The sequence below is a fragment of the Aedes aegypti genome, chromosome 3, assembly GCF_002204515.2.
Source record: "Aedes aegypti strain LVP_AGWG chromosome 3, AaegL5.0 Primary Assembly, whole genome shotgun sequence".
NCBI lineage: Eukaryota > Metazoa > Arthropoda > Insecta > Diptera > Culicidae > Aedes > Aedes aegypti.
Genome location: NC_035109.1, coordinates 175,103,149 through 175,124,193, shown reverse-complemented (window position 1 = coordinate 175,124,193; position 21,045 = coordinate 175,103,149). Strand labels below are relative to the sequence as shown.

Sequence of the window (21,045 nt, the reverse complement as noted above, 5' to 3'; positions counted from 1 at the left end):
AACATTTGTGAAGGAGGATAAAAACCAAATTTGGGCAATATGTTTTATATTAAACTGTGTTTTTTTATTCCAGCAATACTGATGAATTTGAATGAATAACTGGGACTAAATAGCCGTCATGGCCAATGCACAGTAGTTCATCAAAGCAATGCTAAGTTAGTATTTCGAATTAATTTTAAGTTCATTGAGAATTTGTTTTCATTTAGTGACTTCAGACTATTGAGCTACTTTAGACTTCAATTCTTTGAAAGTGTTTCCAGCTTTCTAAACATTTTTATCACTTTTTTAACGCAGTTAATGATACTTAATAGCAACCTTAACACTTGCTGATAATTTGACTTTTATATGTTGCAAGGAACAGAAAGTTGAGATTTATTGATATAATCATGCATTTGAAATTAAGATTTTTTACAATTCATCAAGGAGCTTCAATTTGACAATATTGTGATTATTTGAAAACACTTTGATTGCATTTTGAAACATGGGCAGTAGGTGCATTTTATAGTAAGTCTTTGTGTTAATGTATTTTTCAAGCCTAAAGCTCTCAGGCAGCTACCATTCAAGCTTCTTATTACTATGCAATTTACTACATGGCTTAAACTACTCGGAGAAATTTTAATCAATCGGCAACAGTAACTTGCAAGGTTTTCTATAATAACTGGTTTTTACTGAATAAAGCTATATTTTCTCCCTAATCTCGTGCACCGGAGCGATAAATAATTTTATCTGACCATCGTTTTCCTACTCGACTCAACTCAGCTTAGCTTCATAGGGACAAGTCCGGAACAATACTTCCAGAGAGTGCATTACAAAATTTATGCCACTGCCGGCTGAACTCGAAATGCACTCCGCTTTGAGTAACAGATTTTCCAGAGCTGTGTGTTCGATTTGCATAACAATAACATTTAAATTGTGCAGAAATACAGCTCACTACTATAGGATCCCTTCACAGTCAGTGGACTCGGCGGCAGGTTATCCCGTTCAACGCGAGACGGAAAACGAGTTAAATGGGATTTATCTCACACCCCGCTGGTGTTGTGTAGAGTAATTTGGGGAAAAGTTTGCAGTGGGTCTTTTAAGCATACGATAAAGAATAGCTGGCAACACTGTGTATGTTTGAAATCTAATAAGGTGAGCTTTTGCCAGACACAAACTTAATAAATTTAACTTTAACTTAAACAACAAGCATTACGATATATAGTAAATATATAATAATAATAATAATAATAATAATAAATGAATGGTATAGTAAAAAAAAAAATGAATACAAGGAGCTCTAGTAATATTCTTTGCGTTATACTTATTATGAATAATTCAGCATTTAGCATTCTACATTTGTTTATAATATAACGCTAAGAATATTACTAGATTTCCTTGTTTTCATTTTTTCACCATACCGTTCATTTATTATAAACAAAGATGATAGTATTTATCATAAATGGGTAACAAGATCATATAAAACAAATAATTTCGGAATTTTGAAGTTATCGGCTTTGGTGTCTGGTACTGGGAGATCTCTCCTTACGTCTAAACAAATGAAACTTTTAAGTTCAGCAGATATCTTCTGAAGGGGCCTTCCATAGCTGCGTGTTAAGAGTCCACGGCTACAAAGCAAAGCCGTGCTGAAGGTGTCTGGGTTCAATTCCCGATCGGTCCAGGATCTTTTCGTAATGGAAATTTCCTTGACTTCCCTGAGCATAAAGTATCCTCGTGCCTGCCACATGATATAATGCGAAAATGGCAACTTTGGCAAATAAAGCTTTCAGTTAATAACTGTGGAAGTGCTCATTGAACACTAAGCTGAGAAGCATGATCTGTCCCAATGAGGACGTGATGCCATGAAGAAGAAGAAGAAGAAGAAGAAGAAGAAGAAGAATAAGAAGAAGAAGAAGAAGAAGAAGAAGAAGAAGAAGGAGGAGAAGAAGAAGAAGAAGAAGAAGAAGAAGAAGAAGAAGAAGAAGAAAGAAGAATAAGAAGAATAAGAAGAAGAAGAAGAAGAAGAAGAAGAAGAAGAAGAAGAAGAAGAAAGAAGAAGAAGAAGAAGAAGAAGAAGAAGAAGAAGAAGAAGAAGAAGAAGAAGAAGAAGAAGAAGAAGAAGAAGAAGAAGAAGAAGAAGAAGAAGAAGAAGAAGAAGAAGAAGAAGAAGAAGAAGAAGAAGAAGAAGAAGAAGAAGAAGAAGAAGAAGAAGAAGAAGAAGAAGAAGAAGAAGAAGAAGAAGAAGAAGAAGAAGAAGAAGAAGATATCTTCTGAGACAAGTTAGTTTCGAACCTTTGCCCCACATTACTCTATACACTATCTGTACGTATACTCAAACTCAACCGACTGAGGAACGACGAGTGAATTTTCCAAACTGTCGCACACTTGTCCTCGGCAACATTATGCAAATGGGCCGTGATATAGAGATAGAAGGGCCGAGCATTGTGATACACATACATACGTGTTAAGATCAATCTCAAACAAAATCAAACGTGTTAACAAACTGTTTCCGACATTTAAATTCAAAGAGGGCCACACAATCATCATCAACACCATTGTCGGGCAGTCCTTTGGTGGCACATCGCAACACTGTATCATGGTGTTATCCTGGCCAAGCGGCCTACCCGTTAGCCGAGCAGACAGGATGAGTCATTATCAGCATCCACTCAATCATAACGAAAGCGGTCAGATAAGAGCCTCTGCCTTTGTTCGAATTTTGTGACAGGCTAAGGGTATGCGATATTTTAGATGGTGCTGCCAATCCTACCAGGAATCCAATGAGGCGAAAATTGGCTTTAGGATCATTCTATATCATTTAATTGAATAAAAATAACAAACGAAATAAAACTAAATTTTGCGAAATAGACGTGCTACTTGCTTTATAGAAGCCGAGGAGTCCTCTGCACTTCCACAAGTAGACACTGTGAGTTTAGATATGGGAGAGGGTTGGGTAAAGGATTCGTTTTGGTAAACGATAAGTACATAATTTGAAATTAATGCGTCTAACCGGATTCACGATATTACTCGATAAACGTATTGAACGCCGAACAAGTGTTCGTCGCCCGCCCCCACAGGAGCAAGCGACGAGATCAAAGGATCAAACACTACTAACGCGATCCGCGATACTATTCCACCGTCGTACGCTAACGACGCGCGACATGACTGATCCTGCCCCCGTCGCTTGCCCCCGCAGGAGCAAGCAACCAGGTCGAAGGATCAAACAATACTCACGGATAATCAAACATCCGATTGAGCTAAAAGCTTAATCGATTGATCACTAGCTGGTGGTTACCAATCGATTAGGTTTTCAACTCAATCGAATGTTTGATTATCCAGATCCATGCTCTTGAAAATTTGAACTTTGGCTTCGATTCATCTTCACCTTAAGGTTATTAAAATTGAACAGCTATTCATCATCGTGTCTTGAACGATTAAATCGATTTTTTATTATTCCTGATATCTCAACACAAAAATTTTCGTTTCTTTTATATGGCAAGATGTGTCCTTCCTTAGCCTAGTGGCATAAGAACAAATATTGAGAAGCAGACTCTGCCCCAGTTGGAACGAAATGTTAAGTAGAAAAGACGAGGAAGGATATATGGCTAGAAACATTGCTTTTATAAAGTACCTATTAAAAACAACTTTTGTGCATAAAAAAACTGAAGTTTGCTGATGTGTTACCATTAATTTGTGTTAAAATTACTGAAATCGTTAAATAGAGTGGTGTTTGGTCTTTCGACCTTTTCGCTTGTTCATGTCCCGCCTCGTTCGCGTAGAGAAGTGAAAAAGCACTGCGGATGGTTAGTAATGTTTGATCTATTGATCGCGTCGCTTGCTCTTGCGAGAGCGAGTGATGCACGTTTGTTCGGCGTACAATGCGATTATCGAATAATATCGCGAATCCGGTTAAGGGTCATTATATCATAGATCGCATCACCAAACATTGGTGACTCGCAGATCTCTACCTTATCCCACTAACCTAATATCCTTTCCATGTCAACTGTGGAGATGCAGAGATATACTCGGTTTCTAGTAACAACGGTTGACTAACTAACATTCCTTCCCTTCCTCGATAGCTGTAAGGACATGGCCGGCTCCATTATTGGCTTTTAAAATTTGAGCTCTCGATTTGAGCACATTGAGAATGATCAGCTAAGTCCCGCTCATTAAATCTCTGTGCAACTTTGACTGTTCTGCTCAAGCACGGAGTAGCAACTACGAATTGTACGATCATCTATGCTCACGATCATTCTCACGCTTAAAATGACTGAAATTGTTAATTAGTAATTGTGGGTTCAAAATCTTATATCTTGAAAATTAGAGGTGTTATGATATTAAAAAAATAAATGGATAAAGCGTCGCTGAATTGAATAAGAAATGGTTTATTTGTGCTTGAGACAGAACCAACCCGGGACCATCATGACAGCTGCAGTACAATGTCAGTGTACCAAACAAATTTGGTCAGTGGTACTGTCAAACTCAATGAAATCATGGGGTGCATTCGAAATAGGGCGTAAATTAGAATTATGCTTGAAGAAAATAATAAAAAAAGATTCACAATTTTTGTTTGGCATTTGTAACATCAGTGATCACCGCTAACAATACATATATGTAATTAGATTGAGTATTTCTTGTTGTGCCTCCGGAGCAGCCATCTTCCGGATTTTTTGTTAGTTGTTTAATTTTACATCTGTCGGCAATAATAACAACAAGGATTGCCAATAGAAAATATCAACAAACAGAAAAAGTATTTATTTCGAGAAGAAAATGATCATGTGCATGTTAACAAACTAGGGTGATGTGCTAGTATCCATCGTATTAAGCATTGATCAGTGAGAACTGCAATTTTCCCAGTATTGCAGTGAATGATGCTGACACAAACCGATGCCAAACAATTCTTTCTCAAAACGGCTTTAGCATTGTACAATAACATTTTGATAAATCTTGATCTCTTTTTGGAAATAATGCAAAGAAAATGCATCTTACCGTATTCTCAGTCCGTCGTATCGTTTTCAACTCCGTCGCATTCAGTTTCCAGATTCGTCTCAACGTGTTTTACTAGAATATTTAGATCTACTGGCATCTCCCTCCATTCCTTCAGCATGATGGAATATACTAATTTCCTTTAAAATTCATTGTTCGTTATCAAAATTCAGCCCAAACATATGAACACCATTCCTTTTGACCGTACAATTATGGCATTTGCTCACAGTACAGCGAAAACAACACAATCAAAGAAACCGTATTTTTACATCGAGCGTCGCGCACACATTGATGCGCACAAGCTTTTTTTTTTCTCAGTACGACGGATTAAACTTTGTTTACATTCTCAATTATACGCGGCGGTTGAGGAAATTTCGTAAAATTTGGTGATTTATTGAAGTTTTACGGCGTGTGATTGGAATGAAATCTTTCAGTGAAGAAGTACGAAGGTTTTCCATAGTGAAAATAAGTGCCCGACGAAGTAAGTCACCCACGGGGGCGGGAAGAAACTTGTGTTGGAAAGTGGTGTGGCTCAGTCGATCGCTAAGCATTTCTCTCAAATCGTGTTCGTCCATGCGATTTCGGTGAAAAAGTGCAAAGTGGATAGTTGAACTGAAGTTATTTACCAAAATACAGTAGTTTTATTGCATTTTTGGTGTACAAGTGTACAAACCATAACAGCTTTCACAAAATTACACATGGATAATGAATCTATGTTGCAGGTAAGTTTGAATATCCGCCGTAGTGGAACATATAAAGTTTGATACGACGAATAGTAGCGCTTACGACGAAGAAGAACAAAACCCTAATTTAATGATGCCTCTCCTTATCCTACCTAACGCAACACTATGGACGATCATTTTCAAATAAGTCGGTACTGATTTTTTAACGAATCAGGAATCGCAATTTATGCAAGCTAAAAAGTTTAAAAATTAACTCAAATCTCCTTATTTCTAAGCTTTGCAAAATGCTTAGCTATCCTATGTTTTATGGGCCTTAAATTTGAGGAGGTATCCTAGCGTTGTAAGAGTGCGTGGAACCCTCCAAAATTCCAATTCAAAATTAAGTTTATCTGGATGTTTGACCTTTTCAGTGCTTTGTCCTGCGAAGTGTGCTGAAGAACTCATTTAAGTGTTCATGAAAAAATATGTGATCCAATTGAAACCCGTTCAAATAAATACTTTTATAAATTACTGCCCGTGTCTTATTTTGAGAGCATCAAAGCAATCCCCAAATTCAGTTAGGCTGTATTGTAAATAACGCAGAACCGAGATAAAAGCGCATTTTTTTTTGCTTAATATTGACTAGTCCGTTGGGTATAATACACCTCGCGGCTGTTGTAAATTTTCCAAAAACACACATTTTCTCAAAATTTCATGCGGTTAAAGGTCTAGCAAAGGAACTACTGCGTTCGATGAAATACTGCATTGTTTTCTTCCATGAGAATGAAGTAAAAAGGGAGCAAAACTGCGGTTGTTCCTTTTCTCTGGAGGAGGCCGCGTTTTCTTTTGAGCAAATGCGTCAATATCGAATCGAGCCCTATAAGTTTATAAAGTATAATGGTCAAAAACAAATGTACTATTATCACTTTATGGAACAGCATTTCTCGTGGTATTATTTTCCGCAAACATAGCCCTAATGAGTAATTCAATATTTTCATGAACATATATGAATGAATGAATTTGTGAATTGATGCGCTGTTTAGTTCATTTGGTGCTAATCCTTGATGATTTTTGCATCCGTCAACAACGAAACAAAATTCTGCTCAGTCATAGTGAAAAATCATGCCGGCAGCGGTGGATGACCCCATTGTTTACGTTGAAAGTAGGTACGTGAAAATTGCGTTATCTGTCACTTTGCGGGGGGGATTGGACAGAACATACTCCGAAGTGTAATTCTCCATTGCACAATGGACCGAATCGACAAATTAGCCGGAAAAAGTGTTTTCTCTGTTCTCGTCGATTTTAGACGTTCGATGTCTTCAGAGAAGTTGTTCGTAATTGAGTTTTGCATCTTTTAAAAAAAAAAGTAGAATAGGGTGGCCTCATTTAAGTTAAAATTGTGACTCAAGTTTGATGAAGTTTGTGGCTGCGCTCTTCTGCAAACTTTTAGAAAATGTTATTTTGAACAACTTTGTCGAAGACACTTTTGATCTAACTCTTCATTTGAGCTAAGTAGATTGATTTTGAGGGGCCCAGATAGCCGTAGCGGTAAACGCGCAGCTATTCAGCAAGACCAAGCTGAGGGTCGTGGGTTCGAATCCCACCGGTCGAGGATCTTTTCGGGTTGGAAATTTTCTCGACTTCCCAGGGCATAGAGTATCTTCGTACCTGCCACACGATATACGCATGCAAAAATGGTCATTGGCACAGTAAGCTCTCAGTTAATAACTGTGGAAGTGCTCATAAGAACACTAAGCTGAGAAGCAGGTTCTGTCCCAGTGAGGACGTAATGCTAGAAAGAAGAAGAAGAAGATTGATTTTGAAAGTTTTAACTAAGGGTGGACCCAAAAAATCAGTTATTTTGATCTAACTTTGTTATTTTCAGTTTTACGTGAATGTGGTCTTCAGAAGAGTTGCAGAGGAAGTAAAGATACACATTTTTGCTGATTATCGCAAGCGTGTTACTCTTGTGATTTTGAATTTATAAGCAAATTTAAGTGAAAAACTATGCAATCTTCAGATGCTTATAACTAATGGAGTTGGTTCGATAAAATTTTTCTTTTAGTGGCATTAAAAAGGCCATACAATAGGCAAAATTTGCTGCAAAAACTGGGAGAACGTAATTTTTGTAAATTGAGAAAATTCACTTCAAAAATACACTTAACAAGCTCAAAAATTGCTTGTATCTCACAAGATTTTAAAGTTAACGGCATGCTTTCTTCAGCAAAGTTGTAGAAACTAACAATCCGTCGAATTTACTTGCTCTCTTTAGAAAATTTCTTTTTCTATAGTTTGAAGAATGAGTTTCTACTATGGGATGATAAGTATAAAATAGGCCAAAATCGTATGAATGGGTCGAAAATTAGTGCTGGGTCAAAGAGTTGGTGCTTTTCCTCTATTTACTTACATTCAAGTACTAACGTGTTTGGAACATTTTTCTAAATTTCTACATAGTAATTTCCATATAAACCTATATCGTCTTCGAGCCACCTTTAAATCACTACCTAGAAAACTGGATTGGAGATTGGATTTTCAAACATTTTTAAATTTTAAACCGCCCTAGTGCTCATCTTGCCCTAATGATGAAAAATACATTTTGTGAAATGAAATCATAGTATTGTTTCGTTAAAAAAAATCCACGCTTATTTCGTTTTGTGTCGTCAATGACAGTGTTTGTATACCGTTTCATTAGGTATCGATATAAAAAATCCGAATATCGCATACCCTTAACGGACAACAGCAGCGGAGTGCACAGGAAGCTTGAATGGGTTCTTCCTCTACGTACTGAGTACGCCATTGAAGTAGTAGATTCACCGATGATATCATCATACCCCTCTATGATATACGCAAAAGCACACTTACCTTTGAAGTGCTTTGGGCAGCACACGAACTCGACACCGGAGAAGAGCGAGATTCCACAGGGCAGCAGCATGGCGAAGCTTCGCATTTGCATGTTCCGGTCCTGGCATGCTGCGGCGCCAGTTTGGTTCCACCTGATGAACGGCCAGCACCGGGATGCGTTGTGGATGTGGTCGAATAGGCATCCTTCGGGCACCAGAAGAGCGTCTGACTGGAAAGGACCTTCTGGAAGCAGAGGGGAAGAAACGGCACTGGATGAGGACGGGCGGCATAAAAAGTTGACCCAAAACTTGGGGCTGCCTTAGGCATGGGTTTGCGATTAATCTTTTAAAAGCGGTAGATGACCGGGTGTAAGAGGATTTGCTATTGATTTGCTATCGGGTCGGATTGCTTCAGGTCAGACAAAGCCCGTTAGGGAATAGGTACATTTGGGGTTTTGATGCGATTGGCAGATTTTGATGACTAACGAATAGAACGAACGTATTACTAGCGGTCAGTAATAAATATGTCAGATTATGGTTATGTTTATGGGGTAAAGCAGGTCGTTTATAAAAAAAATCATAGTCTTGGTAAAGAGATTAGTACATAGAGCACAAAATAAGTAAAATAGTTAAGATATAGCAAAAAACATTTTCATACACTCCCGTGCAAAAGTTTGGGTTCACCCCCTCAAAAACATACAAAAGTGTTCTGTCCATATCTCTGTGATTACACGTCCAATTGAAACTCTTTAAGCCGCATTCGAAAGGCAAAGAGTTATTCTTACTTCGTATGTATTTTTCCAAAAACATTTTTTGAATTTTGTATACTAATTTTTTACTTAAAGTTGTGACATTTTTCAAAAAACACACTGAAAATTCATATTCAATTTCCTCAGCATTAGGTCGACCAAAATTTTAAATCAAAGTGTCATTAGAATCGTAATCTTATATTCTTTGAAGAGACCCCACGAAATTTTTGCGGAAAAATCTGGAAAATATTCAAAATCAATGAAACAGTCAGTCAAGTCATCGTGCAAAAGTTTGGGTTCACCCCTCAGTATGATGCAAATCGTGCAAAAGTTTGGGTTCACCTGAGCCGCATGCACATCATTTTTGTCAATATCTCTGCCATTTTTCAACCGATTTTAACAGTTTAAAGCTTTTTTGAGCGCAAATAATGGCGCGTACATGATTGGTTTGAGATTTCACAGATTTAGGTAAGTTCAGGTGAACCCAAATTTTTGCACGATGACTTGACTGACTGTTTCATTGATTTTGAATACTTTCCAGATTTTTCCGCCAAAATTTTGTGGGGTCTCTTCAAAGAATATAAGATTACGATTCTAATGACACTTTGATTTAAAATTTTGGTCGACCCAATGCTGAGGAAATTGAATATGAATTTTCAGTGTGTTTTTTGAAAAATATCACAACTTTAAGTAAAAATTTAGTATACAAAATTCAAAAAATGTTTTTGGAAAAATACATACGAAGTAAGAATAACTCTTTGCCTTTCGAATGCGACTTAGAGAGTTTCAATTGGACGTGTAATCACAGAGATATGGACAGAACACTTTTGTATGTTTTTGAGGGGGTGAACCCAAACTTATGCACGGGAGTGTATATCAGATATTATTAAACTTCTCAGATACCATCGTACGGGGCGGTACAACTTTTCCATACCTTGTCGATGGGTTCAACTAGAACACCACATCAAAAATATTCAAGTTAGAGAAAGCTCTGGTGAAATTTCTGGCGGAATCTCTTGTGAAATTCAAAAAAAAAACGGGTTGGAGTTACTACAGAAAATCCAAAAAGAAATTTTGGAGAAACTCGTTATGGAAACCATAACGGAATTATTAGAGGAATCTTTGATGGAATTCCTGAAGAAATCTCTGAAGGAATAATTGGAGAAATCCCTAAAATTCCTAGCATTATCCCTGAAAAAATTCCTGAAGCAATCGTTAGAGGAATCCTGGAATCATTGTTGAAAGAATTTCTTTAAAAATATTCGAAATAATTGCTGAAGGCATCACTGAAAAAAAATCAGGAGCCACGCCTGGAAAAATTCCTTGGCGTGGAAATGTTGTCTTGGGAAAACACGAATATTTCCAACCTGAAAAGATCCTAGACCGGTGGCTTTGGAACCCACAAACCTCAGCTTGGTCTTGCTGAATAGCTGCGCGTTTAACGCTGCGGCTATCTGAACCACTATTAAAGCATTATTGAGTTGGCACAAAAATCTATCGTCTTGTCAATATTTCAAGTGGGATTCAAAATCTCTGAAGTATTAACACTGAATCTTAACACAATTTTGCATTCCATGCATCGTAGCTTTATTGAGTATTTCAGGAAATCTCTAATTAAAATCCAATATCATTCGAATTGACCATATTTTTCTAAGGAATTATACGTAGAATTGCATAATCAACAGAGTTACTGGCGTTACTAATTTTATTAGATGTACTTAAACGTCAGCTTCAGTACTCTTTCGATTCGACGACAAAGTTACCAAGAACGTACAAAGAAGCACTCGCAACAATAATCCAAATTACTTTAACAGACAAAGCAAACTGCTGCGGGTGGTTCAGATTAAAGCACGAGATAAATTCAATTTAATTTCAGATATGGACGGTCTCGGTGCATCCTGTGTCAGCTAGAGGAGAAGTACCGCTGCCACAGCCATTACGATACAGCTGTGATGATGGAAAAAGGAAATAACGGTGCCCTGGGTGAAGTTTGCTTTGATTCGTGGCCTCGGAGTCTCTGCACGGTGCCCCAGAAAACACGGTCACATATACATTCACACAAATACAAAAGTGCACAGTGGCGCAAGGCCGGACAAACCCTTAAGAATTGATGTTCTTTAAATAGTTTGTGACTGTAAATACCAAGATTAGAAGTCTAAATCATCAGTAACTGTGATTTAACTATATAGAGTTTGACTTGGCCCTATGGGTTTTTAGGGTATTGAGTGATAATCTTCCAATTACATCTAATAAACATTAATTTATACATTCAAATGATTTACTAACAGTATGTTTGTAACATCCAGATAAAAAAAACATAGTTGAATAAGATACAAAACGCAAAAACAATTGTTGGAATTTATATGAAAAACTGAAAAAATATATACATTTTATCGAGATTTTCTTACTTATTACCTTAAAAGCATAATGACGATCCGGTAAAATTAATCTAGCGTCTTCGGCGATGTGATAGATTATTTCATTAGCAAAAGGCTAGTGATATTTTCAAAGTTGTTTTTGGTTTGACTTCCTGAAACTTTTTGTTTGAAAGGTAATAAAATATCAACACATTGATTTGATACATTTGATCGAGTTTTGCTCATATGATCGTTACTGGTGCAGACAGTCATGGGAAAATGTTTTTCCCGGTGATCTTTTTCGAATTACTATTGGTTGGCAATATTTTCTGATGCGATGTTCGCATGGAAGTCGTTTCAAGCATTTTATTTTTTATTTTCAAAATGTTGACATTTAACAGAAAGATACTCTACTTTTCTTGCTGTGAACAAATAAATTAGAGTCAATACTCCATGACTCGATATTGAAGGAACCATCGAGATAGGGATGTATCGACTAACAGAAAACAAAATCAGCGCAACTGCGATCCAAAGGATCTTCTAGTTAGCCAACCTTTACTATGGTTCCATATCTCTATATCGAGCTACGGAATATCGAGTAAGAGAGAGATAACTTTATTGAACGATATTTTCTCAAAAATTTAGGTTGATCAGGTATGTTGTCGATTTTTAACATCATCTTTTCTCGCAATTGTCCAGCAAATGAAAAACAAAGTTTAAGGTGACACAGGAGACCGTGTTATTTTCCCTATCTTTTGTCTCACTCTAACAATTATCATCGAAACTTTGTGGAAGCAAATTTCGAGTTTAAGGTGAAACATCTCAGAATCCAAAGATGGCCGTCGCAATGGCCGACTTCTCACCCTACTCACGTTTTCAATGGCACAAAACAGGAGAAATAGTTGGCAAATGTTCCTGATCTTCTTATTTTAAGCTTTCCGCTAGTGCACAAAGCCAAAATAAAAAGTGCACTGTTGTGGAACGCTTTCTTCGCGAGATTTGTGCCTTTGAAGTTTTAGTGCAATCTTAGAAGTTGATTCCAAACTGTTTCACCTTAAGTGAACCGATGAAGCTGAAAATGGTTGTGCACGACATATAAAGAATCATAGTAATACATTTTTCGCATCGATATATGGAGTGGTTCTTGGGATTTGCTTCTTCAAATGGATAGGGTGATTATGATGACGTCCCGTGCGGCCTTAAATGATCAATAATCTTGTATTACATTAATGTAAGCTTTGAAGAAATTCTTACATGAGGTGTGTGAATCCAATTGTTTCGGAAAGGTAAAACGATCATGATTTTTGTTTGATACAATTGATAACTAAGCAGAAATTCTAGTTCAGTAACATAATTCCACTTTTTGAAACTTTTGAAACTACACTGGAAGAGTCTTAGCAATTTATAGGAGTTCACTTTACTGGAAGGAAAGAAAGCTGATTAGAATCCCGAAAGTTTCTGATAAGATTTCTTATGAGAACCCTGGAAACTTTCTGACGAAACTTTTGGAAAGTTTCTGGCAACAATACTTTTACTCTTATATGCCATAACAGTGTAGGCAACTGCAAGGAATATGGAGGTCTTTATTTCGTCTTTGCTAAAGCGTTTTTTAAGAGTATCCCATAATTCTGGTAGAACCGCGATTAACATCCTGGAAGATTTAGATGAAAATCCTGGAACGATCAAGATTTGAACCCAGGAAGGAATGGGTTAAAAATGCGAATCTAGGAAAGATTTCGACGAGAATCGTGGAAGGATTGCGATTAGAATCCGGAAAGGATTTAGATAGGAATTCCATGCAGATTCTTGAGAGGTTTCTGATGAGAAATCTGAAAGGATTCTGATTAGAATCATAGGAGGATTATGATAAAAATCCAGAGATAATTCTGATAAGAATCCATAGACGATACTGATGAAAAATCTTAAAGGACACTGATGAGAGGAAGGAGATATTAAAGATTTTCACTCAGAAGATTTAGATTGAAGAGGGTTCTGATGATAATCCATAGAGGACTTTGATGAGAAGTCTGTGATAATTTATTAAAAACTGGCGTGAGAGGTGTGTGTTCTAACCACTACACCAGGTCCGTCCCCTGTGCAAATGTGATATTTTTTTGCCACAGTATTGTTATCCGGCCGGTCAGAGGGACCTGGCTCAAATAGAGAGACTCTTAGGGTCGGCAAAAGCTCGTCAAGGGTTCAAGTAAAACGCACTATGTAACTTTAAATTCTGTTATTGGACTTACTGGGTGTCGTGTGGAGGTGAAGTGTAGTGTCTCGATGCGGCCGGCCGGAAGTGGAGCACGTGGTGGTTGATCGGCACGTTCTGTGCTGAACCCGAAGTCTACGGGGCTTGCATGGCTTGGTGTGGCCCAACGGTCTCCGCGTTGGATTTGATACCAGATCCTTAACGGGTTGCGCCAGCTTCTTAGGGCGTCGGGGTTTCCAAATGGTCGGCTTCAGGTATCCTTGGTGATCCTTGGACCTTAGGCGGGCCTTCAGGGCAGCTACAGGGGTTCACCACGTGTTTAGACGGGTCGTGGGAGCCTCTGCCGAAATCTTCAGGCAAACGATAACGGGTCCTGGTAGTAGGGTTATGGGTAGGGCGTTAGGCTGGTTATTGGGTATTCTGGATACCGTATATATCGGCAATACTCATACCTGATTCGAACGGTATATGCACTTAGGCAATAATGCACTTGAAACGCAATAACTAAATAACGGTCAACTTAACTTCTGCAAATATTTCCGTGTAGTCTCACTGAGATCTAATTTGGAATAGACCTTTTTTTAGCGCTATTCAACCCAGTAGCCTGCTCATCCTGTTCCCTTTTCCATACCCTTTCTTTTATTCCCTTTTGAAGTGGCATACCTTATGGCTGAAACTTTTCCCTCTTTTGTGCATGATTATTGTTAGACGTGTTCAATGTGTGTTTCGTGTATTAACGTATTTTGTTCCTAACAACTAATTTCGGAGTAATACATTTAATTAACAATTATTAACAACCATACAACAATTTTACTTACATTTTTTTATAATTCTAATAATTAGTTTAATTTTACTAAACAACAAACTAACAATTATTCTGAAAAATAAATAAACAAATTTAGATCTTCGCAACGGTAACAGTATGGAAATCAACATTGGCATTGGATTCATTCTCCGGAATTGCATATTGAGTGTCCTAACCTGTCAAATGGTCAAGTAATTAATGTGTTTTGAATATATTCCACATGAGACCTCAAACTGCATATATACTTCATTCATATACGATGTTGTTATATAAAGCAGATATATCTTAAATTTCACCAATCCCTAATGGAATAGGAGGTGTACACTCAATTTTCGGCTGTGTATCCAGATTATCCATCGATATCCAAATATCAGTGAATGCATTCGGAGGCGCAACTAATCCCCTGTAAAAAACCGTTTAAATTTTGAAAAATGGTCTATTGAGTCAAAATATACACTACCCGTCATAAATACGAACTCGCTCGAAAAAGTATTGCAACACTCAGCTGAATATTGAATCACTCTGAAAAGTTTAGCATCACCTCAAAACATGAAATATATCTTGAAATGCTGATGATCTATAATAGTGCGGTCTACAACATCATTGTTCAGCAGATCAAGGACATCCGAAAAGAAAATAGTTTAGTTTGTAATTTCGCCGCTAGGTGGCGCTAGTGAGCATGTGAAATTGGGCATTTTAAGCATGTTCTATCTTGTGATTCACATGAGATGGAAAGTTAGAGTCATCAGCAAAGTTGTTCAAACAGTCAAGGATACTCGGAAGGTAAACAATTTGGTTCAAAATGTTGCCACTAGGTGGCACTAGTGAGCATTAAAATTGAACATATTGTGATCCACATGAGATAGAAATTTTATGTCTTCGGCAAACTTGTTCAGGATACCCAGGACATACGAAAAGCAAACTATTTGGTTCTCAATTTTGCCACTAGATGGCATTAGTAAGCTAATTAATTAAACACATGAAACAAACTCTATCCTTTGAACCAGATGAGATAGAAAGTTCGAGTCTTCGGTGAAGTTTTTCGGAAATTCATTGGCATCCGAAATGGAGATCGTTTGAATTATAATAATGCAGTCAGGTGGCGTTATCAACCATGTATAAAAAATAAATTTTTACTAGTTCTATATCTTAATTTTGAAAAGAAAATATCATGTTCAAATAATTCAAGTCTGATCCATTGTTTATTGAAGTGCTTCAGATCTGATTCATTGCTGATTGCTTGCCACATGCGGTGGAGACACGACTCCAGACAATCTGATTCAGAGGATGTGTGAAGACGAGTATGGCTGGAATGCCGTTTCATCGGTTATCACCCACATCGTCTTGGAGCTACAAAGGAGGTGGCGCGTGGACTCGAGGAGTGGTTAGTGCAGACGCTAAGCAACAGGTGCTTCAAGGATTCGCAGTCGGCTGCGAAGGTCATACGGGTGCCCTAGAGTCGAAATCGAACCTTACACGGTAGCGTTGCTGTCGTGGCGCCGGTCTATTGGGTTGGATCCGAGCCTTTGGTTGTTGGTAAGGGTCAGGGCAGGTGGAGGTCCCCTTCTTCAGCAATCCCAAAGGGTGCTAGCTAATATGGCCTGAGCCTTCAGCAGGTCAAATAGCGGAGCACGCAGTATCAGTTCATGATACTTGCAGAACAGCTAGACGCGGGCGTTGTGGTTGACCCTGCCCGCCTTCAGAGGACAATGGAAGTGGTAAGGATCACCCGTGAAGCTGGCAAAGCGCCAGCATGCTGCCTCGATGGACCCCCCTAAGCGTGTAATCGATGTTCGTTGCTGCATGGGTACGCAGCTAACCTTGAGGTTGCGATGTGCAATAGCCCCTCTCCGAAGCAATGCCTACTTGGTGGTCCCGGAGAGACGAAGGGTTTGGCTATTTCAACAATAGAAATATTAGTAATAGAACGCTAATGGCGCTGTTGTCACAACACTGAATTAGTTTATTATCACCTTTAACGGTATCTTTTCACTATTTGATCGATGCCATGTTGTAGTTGATGGTTTTTAAATTTATTTGACATTTTGAGGACCGGTACTCAAGCTGTCAGCGCGTGGCAAACTAAATGTTGGTAACACGAACAGTAGCGACATTAGCATTCTTAGGTTAATGCTTCTACTATTTCAACCGATACTTCGAAAATTTTTAATAATTGTGATTATGGAATTGAGCCATAGAACTTTTCGTAAGGAATGTTTCTCGACTGTGCCACTGGAGCATGCTTGTCCGTTGTCTAGTGTTAAGTAACAGTCTGTGCAGCTAAATGGCTGAAGACGGTGTCCGTGTCTTTATATTTGTAGTTCAAAGGAAAAGCATGCCAAATTTGAATATTATTTATTAAAATCAGATTTTACTACAGTTATCTCTCCCTTATTCGGTATTCTGTATCTCGATATTCCCCCAAATTCGATGGAATGTGTGGTCCCTTCAATCTAGCATGCTTTGATCCCTCTGTAAGTCGATATATCTCTAACTCGATGTTCCCTAACTCGATGCTATCTGTTTCAGTTTCCCAAGTGAGTTTACCTCTTTAACTCGATATTTGCATAAAAAGTTTCAAATGTCCTCCAAATGTTAATAAATTTCAAGAATTTGAGTATTATGATTGATAGTAAAATATATATTTACTACCCATTTCTGGGTGACCAAATTTTTGACCGGTAAAAATGTGTCACAAAGGTAAATCTGGTAAAATTGTATTATTATTGTTTTTACGTTAAAGTTACTACTTTGAATGTATTTTGTCAGAAAAATGAAAAGCGTAAAATTTAAAAAAATGTATCTCGATACCTCCCTCACTCGATGGTCCCTTGAATATCGAGTAAGAGAGAGTTAACTGTATTATTATTCTAAACACAGTTGTATGTCAAGTTATGTCTCTAATTGTTTATGAAAAGTTATCATGTTCCATATTTTTCTAAAACTTTGAAGACTGTACCTGCTCACGGTGAAGATGTTCGGAATAATGTGTCACTGCTACTAGGCAGTGAACACTGAACAATCCACACTGTCAAATGAACAATAGTTTTTTTTTTGTCCCAAAAGGGGAAAAATCACATTCATGTTTAGCTGTATAATAGCCCAACAGTTAGTTTATATTTATTTGAGTAGGGTTTCGACCTTGATGAGTTCACCTCTAACCCATGTACAGTCACCTCACAGTTATGGATCAACTACGGGTCAATTTTAAGAATAACATGTGCACAGCCAATTCAGATTACCGACCCCAGTAAAATTTTACTGGGTTTTGGATCAACGGATTTTTCGGTAATTTTTACGATTACCGAAAAACCCAGTAAACCGAAACATGTTTTGTTTGATGGAAATTACTGACTTTGTCAGTAAAATTGTAGAGCGTTTTTACTGGCTTTCCAGTTTCCCATGCTTCTCCTCCGGATTCTGCTTTTTCTCTAAAAACAATACAAAAAAAAAACAACCAAACGACATGGACATGGGCCTTATTCAGTATTTTTTCGTGTGAATAAACATCTACGGTACGCTTGTATCTCAGTGAAAGTAATCGAAAGATGTGTGACAAAATCATTATTATTTGGTTGGTTTGCATACAAGAGGCAAACTCAATGATGCAGATAAATGTATCTCTAGTATGGATACTAACCGAATTTACCAACGTAAGAGCAGTTAAAATCGCGCTGAACTTTTTTGGGTTGCTTAAAATAGTTGAGTTTGTCACTAAATGTCGACTACTTACCACGAGAGAGCGCAAATAAGGTGCTGGAAAAGTTAACCAAACTGTCCTGGCACCGACCGGCTGATTCTATAGATACATACAGCAGTATACAGCAGGAGATTTTCATTTAACACATTTACGCATGCGTATCAGTTTGTTTTGATTTGATTTTGACGACAAGTCATTAGAAAACGTCAACTACTGAATAGTCAATTTTCATTTCACAATACAAATGTTACAAGTTTCATATTTTTAAAACAAGTACTAGCACCCACCGCTCCTAGCTATGTACTTTATTTTGTTTTTCGAAAGATTTAAACATGTTGAAATAAATGTTTTAAGTGATTTTTTGATTCAGCTGATATGGGGTAACATTGATCACCCAAGTAAACAACGTTCGCTAATATTGGAAATGTCGTTACTAAAAAAATCAGGGCACCTGAAGCCGAATATGAAGACCAAACTCTTACAAGTCATTTACTTTTTAGTTATTTCAAAATTAAAAACACCTTGAACCGCGTAATACGCCTAAAAGTAGGCAATTTCCTCAGGAAATTCTACATTCGTAATAGTATTTAGTTAATGTTGCCTAAATGAATAAACTTATGAAAGATTTGACAACGGAATCGTTTTCGGGGATGCCATTTTTAGTAACACCCGCATTTCCCTTGATCACATCGTCTGCAGAACTCATGTGATACATGAATTTTCGGTAGTGTCAGTGAAAATAATAGAAATCATTGTTTCAAAAAGTTGACAAATTTGCGCATGAACTATACGCAATTTTGGCAAAAACCTTAATTATCATTAGCTTATGAATATACGAAAGAGAGGCACCATTCATGGTTCGAAAATGCTTCATCAATAAATTTTTATTTGAACGTTTAACAAGATGAGTCATCCCGAACAATGTTACCCCGCTGATCAATGCAGGGACGAAAATACTCAATCTACCCTCGCTTATATTGACACTTGCTGGGTAGAATCTTCGTTGATTTTTATTTGTTTTTATCCTCACCTTGACAACACAAATAAGATTGGCAAAGCGCTTGCCGCAAGATTTTCGGTTTCCTTTAAGCCTGCTGATACTCAACCGCTTTATGAGTATCGAAAACAAAAAATGATATTCATTCTAACCTGCTTGACTTTTTTACTTTCCATTTCGGGAAGTTGTAATTTTTGCCCGAAGCACACTAAAGACGTTCATTACCCGAATAGCAGAATATTGTTCAACTAATATGAACCTCATTGATAATCAATTTACTAAAACTGACACTCTTCTGCTTCTGATAATCAAAAACACCAACGACACACGGGCATCGTTGTTTGTTTTCTTCATCTACTTTTGTGCCATCTTCATTGGTACACTCATATTGGTGGTGGTGCGGTTACTTTGATGGAGGCATAAATGTCAGCGAATTGAGTATAGTGAGCATGATTTTTTTCGTCCCTGGATCAATGTTACCCCGGATTACGGTAATTGTTTTTACTGACTTTTCGGCCTGTTTGGTAATGTTGCAAAATTGAGTATGACAGCTACCGTAGTTCAGTAAAAAGTAAAATATATTACTGAACCTCAGAAGTTTCCAATCAAAAAGCTGAAAGTACGGTATTTTTTATGGTTTACAATTCGTACCCAGTATAAAAAATTACCGAACAAGCAAATTGTGATTGAGTGTGTGATTAAAATCATGGTGACGCTGAACAAAACAAAATTACTTTCCAGGCATAGCACAATAAAGTTGTTTTTGGGAACACATCTCAAAAATTGCGATTATTTACGAAAAAGTGTCGAATTCTATCGAAATTTCAAACGTTATCCACCCAACAGATGTGGTTTAGAGGGAGTGGTTCAAATCGACTCATATTATGGATCAGAACACTATAACAGCTATGAGGTAAACGAATGGTGTGCTAGTGAAAGCATACGTTTTAGCGTTTCTTTCGGAATCGTCTTATCTTTGATTCATAACTATGGTATGGTTTTCAATGCCCCACAGTTATGAATCAACGTTTCTAGGCACGTGGTTGACATTTTATTTCCTACGGACGGAAAAAATGTGCTTAAGCATGTTATAATTGATTGTGATGCTGTATAGATTTATGGTTGACGTAAGTAAAATGTGTTCTACATAATTGCAACGCTATTTGATGAGATATTCTCCGTTTAATCCAACTTTGATCCATATCTGTGTGTTATCCATAACTGTGGGGTGACTGCAACATACAGATTTGTATCTTGTTTCATAATTCTGCTAAATTTTATTTACTTCGCCATTAGAAAGTTGAATTTGTCTATTTTCAGAACATGTTCAATCTTTTGTTTAACATTAAAATTTTATGTATGGACAGCTTTTTAAACTGGATTTGTAAACAACGATCGATAGAACCTGCTTGATTGCCGAACAGTATTAAGGCGCTTGAAACTAACAACACGCCAAGCCGTTCCCATAGGGGACATTAGCCACAAGGAAGGACGTTTCAAGTAATATAGGGTGTCCCAGAAAGTATGGGCACGACTTCACCATACTGCCATTTCAAGACTGGTGAAGATAAAAATCTGATTTTTACACATTTGATTGCTGTACGTTACATTTCTTTGAAGCATCTCTTATCAGTTTTGCACAAATCGCATTATTTTTGATCGACTTTGTTATGCAAAATATATTCCATGTCAGAAAGTGCGTATAACAAAAAACTGAAAATAATTGTCAGTGACGATATGATAATTCGGACTATCATTTATTCATAT

The 21,045-nt window shown here is 37.4% G+C and overlaps 1 protein-coding gene across 8 annotated transcripts in view; it reads right to left on the bottom strand.

Annotated features, from left to right (window-relative positions):
• Positions 1–21,045, bottom strand: part of LOC5567168 (beta-amyloid-like protein) — a 319,312-nt gene that overhangs the window by 127,853 nt on the left and 170,414 nt on the right. For 7 of the 8 annotated variants that reach the window (XM_021854046.1, XM_021854052.1, XM_021854053.1 and 4 more), the window contains one exon: positions 8,484–8,705. In XM_021854046.1, coding sequence (XP_021709738.1) covers positions 8,484–8,705 — 222 coding nt within the window. The remainder of the gene's footprint in view (positions 1–8,483; positions 8,706–21,045) is intronic. The other variant, XM_021854051.1, reaches the window with a different exon arrangement.